At 35.6% G+C, this 9,617-nt stretch overlaps 2 protein-coding genes across 2 annotated transcripts; one reads left to right on the top strand and one right to left on the bottom strand.

Annotated features, from left to right (window-relative positions):
- Window positions 1-629: 629 nt before the first annotated feature.
- On the top strand, window positions 630-5,718 carry LOC136971884 (galactose-1-phosphate uridylyltransferase-like). The gene is made up of 10 exons (XM_067266413.1): window positions 630-669; window positions 731-900; window positions 4,289-4,364; window positions 4,438-4,616; window positions 4,691-4,747; window positions 4,842-4,964; window positions 5,034-5,166; window positions 5,230-5,313; window positions 5,388-5,539; window positions 5,608-5,718. The coding sequence occupies exons 1-10, from the start codon at window positions 651-653 to the stop codon at window positions 5,656-5,658; spliced, it is 1,044 nt and encodes a 347-aa protein (XP_067122514.1). The 5' UTR covers window positions 630-650; the 3' UTR covers window positions 5,659-5,718.
- Window positions 5,719-6,230: 512 nt separating this feature from the next.
- On the bottom strand, window positions 6,231-9,199 carry LOC136971868 (disintegrin and metalloproteinase domain-containing protein 10-like). Its single transcript, XM_067266382.1, has 4 exons — window positions 7,849-9,199; window positions 7,353-7,768; window positions 7,127-7,284; window positions 6,231-6,705 (listed from the first exon to the last, which is right to left on the bottom strand). Exons 1-4 carry the CDS (start codon window positions 8,063-8,065, stop codon window positions 6,237-6,239), a joined length of 1,260 nt encoding a protein of 419 aa, XP_067122483.1. The 5' UTR covers window positions 8,066-9,199; the 3' UTR covers window positions 6,231-6,236.
- Between the last annotated feature and the right edge of the window lie 418 nt (window positions 9,200-9,617).

Raw genomic sequence — 9,617 nt, 5'->3', positions numbered from 1 at the left:
AAATTCCGACTGTCTGTCCTTCCTTAATCTCAAGAAAGGAGTTAGGTAGATTAAAGTCGAGACCAGATGTGGAAAACTTATGGCAGGAAGTCCAGATTAACTATATTCGAACTTGCGGTCTAAACCGGAAGTCACGTTACTTCAAAAGTTCCCGAAAGGAGTTAGATGACAGCATGCCTCTGTTATTAACAAGAAAAGTATGATGTACAGTACAAGAGCAAGACACTACTAATCTGAGGTGGAGAGCATAAATTTTTAATTACATTGATTAAAAATTGCAGCCCGGCATCACAATAAATAATTGCTCGTTAAAGATTAGAATTTCTGATGATGATAAATTTGTGTTAGATGAAATTTCTAGTGTTTTTAACCCAGAAAACTATTTTTAATCTTTTATTTATATATGTATATAAATAAATTCGAAGAAAATAAAAATATTTAATAATTGTTATATTAGGGGATGAAAAGTTTTAAACGGAGGATTTTCCTCTAAACGATTAAAATTATTCCTTAATGCGCTATCTGGTGATGCAAACGATAACTGTCGATAATACTCATATAACAAGCGTATAATTCCGTTATATGCTAGTTGTATGTCAATAATTGCATAGAATTGTGACTACAAGTGTTTAATTTAAAAAAACAGACAAATGGATTTTATTCCTTCAGGTAAGGAAGGAATAATCGTTTCGTATGTTTATCGAACATTAAGATTTTGAAATTCGTCTAGAGCACCAACACGTGAGATTTAATCCTCTGTTGGAAGAATGGATGTTAGTTTCTCCTCATCGCATCAAACGACCTTGGAAAGGGCAGGTAGAGGATTCCGTGGAAAGGTACATTCCATCTTTCGATGCTAATAATCCTCTTTGCCCGGGTGCCACTAGAGAAAATGGCAAGGTAAGTTTGGAGAAGGGATGACAAAAATTTAGATGACTTTTTGCCTTCGTTTTCTTTCAGCGCGTGTTACGGGGCGTTTTAAACTCCGCTCAGTACACACTAAGACAGCGGTCGCGGTGCGTGAGAAAATATGGACATTGATCAACTGAAGTTTACGCGAAGTACAGTAGGCAGGGCCGGATTATCGAATAGGCAAAGTAGACAAATGTCTAGGGCCCGTAATTTGGAGGGGCCCGGCTTCAGTGCAGAATATTTCTCTGTTTCAAAACGAGTTAAAAATTATTTAAGAAATTAGATAAGACAGAAAAGGCTGTATTTAACAATTCCTACTAAGCTCCGCTCGACTAGCCATTATGTGTAAAAAAAAAAGGCCAACAGCCACCCGTGCGTCAGAAGTAATGTGCGCCACGAGATCTCTCGCACCATCTAGAAATATTCCTAGGGCCGCCTCTCGTGGTAGTACTGACGTATGGTTATGATTTATTTTCTAAATCTAAACTTATACGTCACGACATCGCATATTCGATGTAGCGTTCAAGTTGCTCGAGTGCGAAGATATTACAATTCAATAGTGTTTTATAAAAGAGTTAAAAAGGGTGACACTATGGTGTGACTTGGGGTGACACTACGATATCCGCACCGGGTGTCACTTATGCTAGCTACGCTAATGTCACATTATATAAGATTTGTTTAGGAGCAACTTATTTAAATGGGGCCCCAATTTAAATTTTGTCTAGGGCCCGCTAGAGGCTTAATCCGGCGCTGACAGTAGGTGATCGGTTAACGAACAAATCGGATGATGAACACTTTCGCGGAAGATTTTTATGATCGGACAATGGACACATGTTCGGATAACGAACACCTCACAGAACAAACACAAGAAGAAGCGACGTAAAATAATGAATACCGATTGGTCTTCCCTTGTGTTCAGGAAACAATTCGAAACTTTTCGGAGCGCGGGAGACGTCGACATCGACGCTCAACCCGATATATACTGATCGGATAATATTTCCCCGAACTTTGAACTTTCCCTTGTAATTCCAGCCTTTTGTTTTTCTGACAGAACAATAGTACTATAGTATATAGCAGTGTTTCCCAAAGTGTGGTGCGCGTACCCCGAGGGGTACGGGAAGAGTTTAGTGGGGGTACACGCTGCACCGTGCTTCGGCTGTTCCTGGTCAACAAGCAGTTTACATTTTTTCGATTACAAACATAGAAAAATAATAAAAAAACTTCGTTACTTCTTAGCGGTTTCGCCGAGTGCTGTGATTCTGTGTATTCCTCCACCCTATGGCCAAGACAACAGTGTCACACAAAAAGCTCCAGTGTCTACACATTAGGGGCCTTTTTATGCTCTCTTTTGAGTGGTAAAGGGCCTTAAACCACAAAGAAAAAAAAAAAGTATCTACACATTGAATTGTTACAATGTGCGCGTGCGTATTTTTAGCTTTTGTGCGATTTTTCTAACAGGAAAGGTTCGTTATGTGCTTTAGTATTAATAAAAAGCTAAAAATGCCGAATAAACCAATTTTTCTGTAGCTAGTTACTACAACTAACAATTCTTAGCAAAGACTTACTTTGACAGTTCTTCTAGAAAGACGAAAATGAGACCTAAAGTCCATATCGCTATATCTAGGAACAATATTTTCCATATAGTCTTCTATTTTGGCTTTTTCGATTTTTAATTGCAGCAGCATATAGAAATGGAATATCCTCGTTATCTTTGGTTTTTGATTTAAAGTATATGCAATTTTTTTGACGAGGGGTACTCAGCATTAAGAAAATTATACAAAGGGTACACAGATGTCAAAAGTTTGGGAAACACTGGTATATAGTATTCACACTTTATACACACACTTCACACAGTATACACAGCTTTAAAGTATTTCACATTCATTGATTGCTACTTCTGAAAGAGAAGCAGACAATTTATTTTAATTTTTCTCTGATTTTAAGTGGCACAACTTGAACTTATAAACTGCCAAGACACGATAGGCATTCTCAGTGATCAGTGTTTTAAAAAACACTGATCTAAATAAAGATTTTCTTTTGTAAGTTTAATATTTTGTTTCTTTTGAAGTGATTTAAGCCATTGTGAAAAAAACTTAAACTTGCCTTAGAGAGAAGAATTCTTTAAAAGAATCAACGTAAAAGAATCATCGCAGATTCATTAAAAATATAGTGGGTGATTAGTTAATGAACACTTTTGCAAAAGATTTTTATGTTCAAACAACGAACACCTCACAGAACAAACACAAGAAGAAGCGACGTAAAATAATGAATACCGATTGGTCTTCCCTTGTGTTCAGGAAACAATTCGAAACTTTTCGGAGCGCGGGAGACGTCGACATCGACGCTCAACCCGATATATACTGATCGGATAATATTTCCCCGAACTTTGAACTTTCCCTTGTAATTCCAGCCTTTTGTTTCTCTGACAGAAACAATTCTTTTATAGTATTTGCGAGACTGTTGGGCGGGCACTCGTTAAGATTGGCGTCGGATTTTATTTTCGAAAGGTGAGAGTATAGTAGCCAAGATAGAGAGTGGACAGAAGATGCCTGATGTTGCTGGGCAGTATGGTTTGAACAGGTCTACAGTAGGCTGCAATTCAATCTTATCTAAGAAAGATACAGTATAATGAAGAATACTCAAGCAGCTTAAGGAGTAACAAAAATCACATCTGAGAAATAAAGAACATTGAAGTGCTCATAATGGACCTGAAACAGACCTGACGACAGAAGAACGCCAAGAACTCTTGAATGAAGAAGAACAAGAAACTCGGTGAGATATTTTTTCTTCTTAAAAAGAGGATGAATGTCGATATCTGCTCTTAAACATCTTTTGAAGAAGTGGGAGGATGTCAGAACGACGTTCTTAGAATGGCATCCAAACCGTACAATACTATTAATTACTTCCGAAAAATCCTGAAGAAGAAAAAATCGACATTAGACAGATTCTTTAACTCCTACAAACGGAAAAAACATGATTAATAAAAATGCAAGCCTGTGTATATATGTATTTTTATTATTACATATAAATAAACGTAATAAGAAAGTATATATTTTTTATTTTTGGGGTCTCCAGAACGAATTAATCAAATTCCCATAAAACCCTATGGTAAATCGATAATCGGTTATCGAACAATTCGGATAGCGAACAAAGTCTTGGAACGGATTATGTTCGTTAACCGATCACCCACTGTATAAAGAATACAATACGTGGAATGTGTTGTTTACTAATATTAGTAAGAAAATCACTCGTTTATAATTATATCTTTATGATGTCAATTATATTGAAACAGAGCACGAAATTGTGAGAAACACGTCGTTTTCTTTCCTTGCTTGCATTACAGACCTATATTAATTCGTGTTTTTTATGACCTCAGAGTAATCCCGATTATACGAGTACATTTCTCTTCGACAACGATTATCCTGCACTAGTGGAAGATGTTCCTGATCCTCGTAAGTGGATTTTTTAAGTAAAACTGTTCGCATTGTTATTAAAATCAAACTATAAACTCATTCTGTATTCCAGAAGAGAATGAGCATCCGTTATTTCGAATTGAGTCTGCGAGAGGAAAGTGCAAAGTCATGTGTTTCCATCCTCGTTCTGACGTGACTCTGCCATTGATGACGGTAGACGAGATATCCGAAGTAATTGAGGATTGGGTACAACAGAGTGTAGAATTGGGGAGACAATACAAATGGGTACAGGTAAGAGTACATCTGTGTTTACAGTTTACTAATTTAAACTTAAAATTACGTTTTTTAAGATATACTAATTACAGATATTTGAGAACAAAGGAGAAATACAAGGTTGCTCCAATCCTCATCCACACTGTCAGGTAACTGTAAAGGAAAAGTTTTTGTAATAACTTGATATACTATATATAAATATAAATTTAATTTATCCATGAAAAAATTAAATGAATTGCGTAGATATGGGCAAGTTCTTTTCTTCCCAACACACCTTCAAAAGAAGACAAAATACAGAAGAATTTTTACATAAAACATGGCACGCCGATGCTTCTGGAATATCTTCACGAAGAATCAAAGCGTAAAGTGAATGCAAAACGCGAATATTGTTCGAAATTAATTTATTATTATTATTATTAAACAATTTAACTACAGGAAAGAATCATTCTGGAGAATAAACATTGGGTGGTATTGGTGCCATTTTGGGCAGTTTGGCCTTACGAAACGCTTCTTTTACCAAAGAGACACGTAACAAGATTGGCTGATCTGAACAAGGAAGAAAAATATTGTAAGTTTAATATCACGCGCGTAAAATTCGCCCCAAAAAGCACTGAATGTTTTTTTCTTTTAGCTCTTGCAGAAATTATGAAGCGACATTTGACCAAATATGATAATCTGTTTAAGACGTCATTTCCGTATTCCATGGGATGGCATGGTGAGTTTCTCCGTTATAGCATTTATCTTTACTCTGTCGATCGGATGCTCAAGTTTTCGGTACTCACATTGCAGGTGCGCCTACTGGTAATGATCATACGCGTGCCAATTATTGGCAGTTACACGCTCATTACTTTCCTCCCCTACTTCGTTCCGCTAATGTAAAGAAATTTACTGTTGCGTACGAGATGCTGTGTCAGTCTCAAAGAGATTTAACACCCGAACAGGTAGATCTCACATTGCATTTTAACTTATGATTAACGATTCTTTGATATATACTCCATTTTATATTTAGGCTGCCCACAGATTGAGAAGTTTATCAGAAGTACACTATAAATGTAGTTGATTTTAATGAGCAATTTGATATATTTACACGAAACTTCCTTTTGCATGTAATAAAGTTTACATTCTGTAATTAAAACTATTTTACATTAATATGTTTATATTACACAACATTATTAGGCATTGTTGCCTGTATTTTAATATTAAAACAAGACATCAGTGTAATGTAGCTTACGAGGCTGGCTAATTATTGGCAGTCGTGACTTATACTGTCCATGAAAAATTATGCAACTTGGACAGGATTGAAACATGGATTTCCTACAGTGATGTGCTAACACGTAGCTCTGAAAGCACAATTTTTGAGGTGTAAAATAGTGGCAAAAATTATAGAAATTAAATTATAATTGGAATATTTTTTGTTTCTTTTTTAAATTTTGTTAATCACGAATTCCGTAAATACATGTGAAGAATTTAATGAATCTTGAAGCAGTTTAGACGTAAGGAACGAATTCAGATGGAAGAGTACCAAGAAAGTCCTACGAATAGATAATTGTATTTAATACATCAATGTGGACAGAGGAGATAGAAGGATTGTGTTATCGACAAAGTTCTAATTAAAAATTTCAAAATAGCATTTTAATTCTAAAAAGGTATTTCTTCTATCAATAGAAGAGAGAGCGCTTTATTCAATCGTTTGTATTCGATATTGTCGCAGGGAGAATCGCCTGCACTATCAATCAAATGATAATTTTTAACAGTTGGAATAAATATTGGTTTGTTAAATTCGATTCTCATGGGAATGCCACTGGCTATTAAAGAAGTCACCGCCAAATCTTCATTTCCTAATTTCATCATCATCATCTGGATGATGTACGAAGGAACTGTAGGAAACAACATGTTCAAACGAAGTTCTGAGTCTTCGGTTTTCCCCAGTTCCATGGACAAGAAGTTCCTAATGGCACGTCTCATCGTTACTTCTGTCACATAGAAAGATATCTTCAACAGCATACAAAATACGATCAAGATGGCGAGTATTATAAAGTACGTTGTCAAAAAGTGCTGAGAGGATGCTTCGAATAAATTATATGTAAATTTGATGCAGATTCCGTCTCTGTAAAGATGGAAGACAAGTTTTCACTTTTTTCAAAGAGAGATCAAGGAGAAACAGACTGAATGTCTCATTTAGTTGTGTGTGGTATCGATACCATGATTATATTGGACACCTTGTATATACTTGTACACACGAACAAAATTGAGGTCTTGTATGCGTTCAAAACGTATATAAGGTGTTAATTCTTCGAATTACGGGAGGGCCTGATTTAAAACGGTGACTAACATCAATGAAAAATACTCGTACTGTACATCAATTCGCAAACTACTCGTGTTAAATTACTGTCCGGATGGGATTTGAATCCGGTTTCCTGATGCTACTTGATATTCTATTATAAACAGTCTTGATATTTGTTTAATTTTGGTTAAATGTTACATTCAGTATGAAAATGTGCAAAGTTTATGAAGAACAGTTAACTTACTGATTGCAGTATCCTGTATCTTGCATGCAATATTCTCCAAATTTCTTGATATACATAGGTACTTCGAAGGATTTTGCATGAAAATATAATGCGTCGCAAACTTCGTTATGGAAACAGCAAACGTGACATGCAAATCTCTCTTCTTGGCATTCACATTCCTAAGTATTTATTAAAATTTTCATTTAATTTTTTAATTACCATAACTAATTTTTAAAGAATTGTTTACCAGTAAATTATATCTCCAACATATGCTTCCATTGCAAATTCCATGATGACATAAACGCGAATTTCCAGCACATAAGGATCTATGGCGAGGCAAGTCGAAATGAGGACACTCCTCCGAGAGTCCATTGCAGAATTCTGGTAGAACGCATTCGTTATAATTGCTGGTGCACAGTTTGTTTTCTTTCTTACTAACGTACAAACCGTTTTCGGTACAGCAGACGGATTCTCTGGCGCTGCATAATCTATTCTTGCTCCTGCGAATGGTGCATGGTCTGTCTTCTCCAGTATCATCGGAAGGAGTACAATTGGGATCGATGGCGTTACACGTGGCATTTGTACCACAATCGCATTCTTCGCCTTCTTCTGTAATGGTGTTTCCACATATAGGACCGGAATCTTGTTTCAAGCACCAATTTCCTAGAATCAATTAGTATTAATATTTATAAATTTAATTCTATTTACGGAATTTATATTGGTATAAATTGAAATTTACATACCTCTCTTATGAATCAGGCCAGATATTGAATCTATACTAGAGCTTGAAAGAATTGTTCTACCTTCTCCGAAAGAATCCATGTATGGATTCATCAGATACCGATACGTTTTACGAGTTTTTGAGTAAGTTTTTGCATCTTGATCATCGTGGGGTGCACCAAATAAGTGGGCCACACCATGTAGAAAAGAGAACGTTAATTCTGTTAACGAACGCAGCATAATAACCGAATTTTCTAGTCGTAATCACGACATTTTTCGAACGGCCAATTACTCGAGAATTCATGCAAATTCCTTCATCTTCGTGTCCTCCAAAAGATGCTATCACGCTCTTCCTATCTCGAAAAGATTTAAACAATAGAAAGTGCACCAAGCAATAGTTGTTACTGTATGTCTCTGTTTTCTTCAATAAATCGTACATGTCAAAATTCCCCTCTTTGACATCCCTAAATGGATTCGATGCATCGTTTTCATTCTTAAATAGTGTTAATTTCTCTAATTTTAGGCCTATGTTATCTGCAACGCCATCTCGATTGAAATCTATCCTCGAAAAGAATACATCTGCAAATATTATTGTTTGCAGCATTTCTTTAATTACAACCTGCTCATTATGATTATTATAATTGTACAGGGAATAATCCCCGATCAATTCTACACTGCATATTCTTCTATCGTTAGAGTTCGTGGCATCGTGTATTGTTCGATTTTGTTTCGATTTAAGATTATTCAAGGCTTCTAAATTAGCGCAAATTGTACAAGTGTCATTACTACAAACGGGCGATGATGCGTCACTGCTCCTGTATACGATGGCATCGAAGTCTGTGGCATTTTGCAAGTAATTTGATGAGGGCTCCACCGAATATACCTCCTCTTCAGTAAAAATGATGCCCTGAAATATCTCTAGATTGAAGAAACCAATTACCGAAGATTTAGGATATCCCACAAGCCAGCCACTGTACAGTTCGATGCCCAACTTCGCCATGTTGACTTCTGTGGTGTCGTTTTGAGTATGACGAATGTGCATTATTGCGTCTGGAGAAATTGTGGTACTCGAAACCCGATGGGCGATAACGTGAAAATGTCTATTAAAAGCCGAAAATTGAAAATCCATTTTCTTGCGAGACTTGGCTGAAAAATAAGAACTCTTGTTAGCGACGTGTTTAATTAACCGGAATGGTTCATACCTCTTCAAATTCGGAACTTTAAAGTTCTTATCAACTTGATTATTATCTGATGGCACGCAATTGAACACAGTTATAAAATTGTACAGCAAAAGGTAAGTTATATATAAATATTTAATTCGTATATTTTGATTTTTAAATTCCATTCTGATACTTAACATTCGAACTTTGAATTTGAAAAAAGAACGTTTTTATTCAACAATTGCATATTTTATATAAAATTTCATGTAATATAATTTTAAATAACTTGTTAGCACCAATTAAATTTTTTGTACTGTATACAAATCTCGTTAGGCACGGTTTTATAAAGTTTTATACAACTGGCAACGAAGCCAGTTCTGACTTGGCTTGCAATGTTGCCGGTTCTGATTAACATGGGTGGCAACATTGTTTGAGGGTTTTGACGTGAATTATTGTTCGGGCATTTAAGGCTTCTCTGTTATTTAGTTAATTTGGATTCTAATTTACTTATTTCTAAAATCAAATAACGTTTATTTACACCTAATAATAATAATATAGTTGAAACTACATTTTAAAAATCGATTATAAGTCAAGCCGTCATTTTAGTTTCAAAGATCGTTATCAAATATTCT

Source organism: Centruroides vittatus, unplaced genomic scaffold (genome assembly GCF_030686945.1).
Source record: "Centruroides vittatus isolate TY-2023 unplaced genomic scaffold, ASM3068694v2 contig_273, whole genome shotgun sequence".
In the NCBI taxonomy this organism is placed as follows: Eukaryota; Metazoa; Arthropoda; class Arachnida; order Scorpiones; family Buthidae; genus Centruroides; species Centruroides vittatus.
The sequence above is the reverse complement of the archived record's forward strand: the minus strand, read 5'-3'. Positions and strand labels throughout refer to the sequence as shown.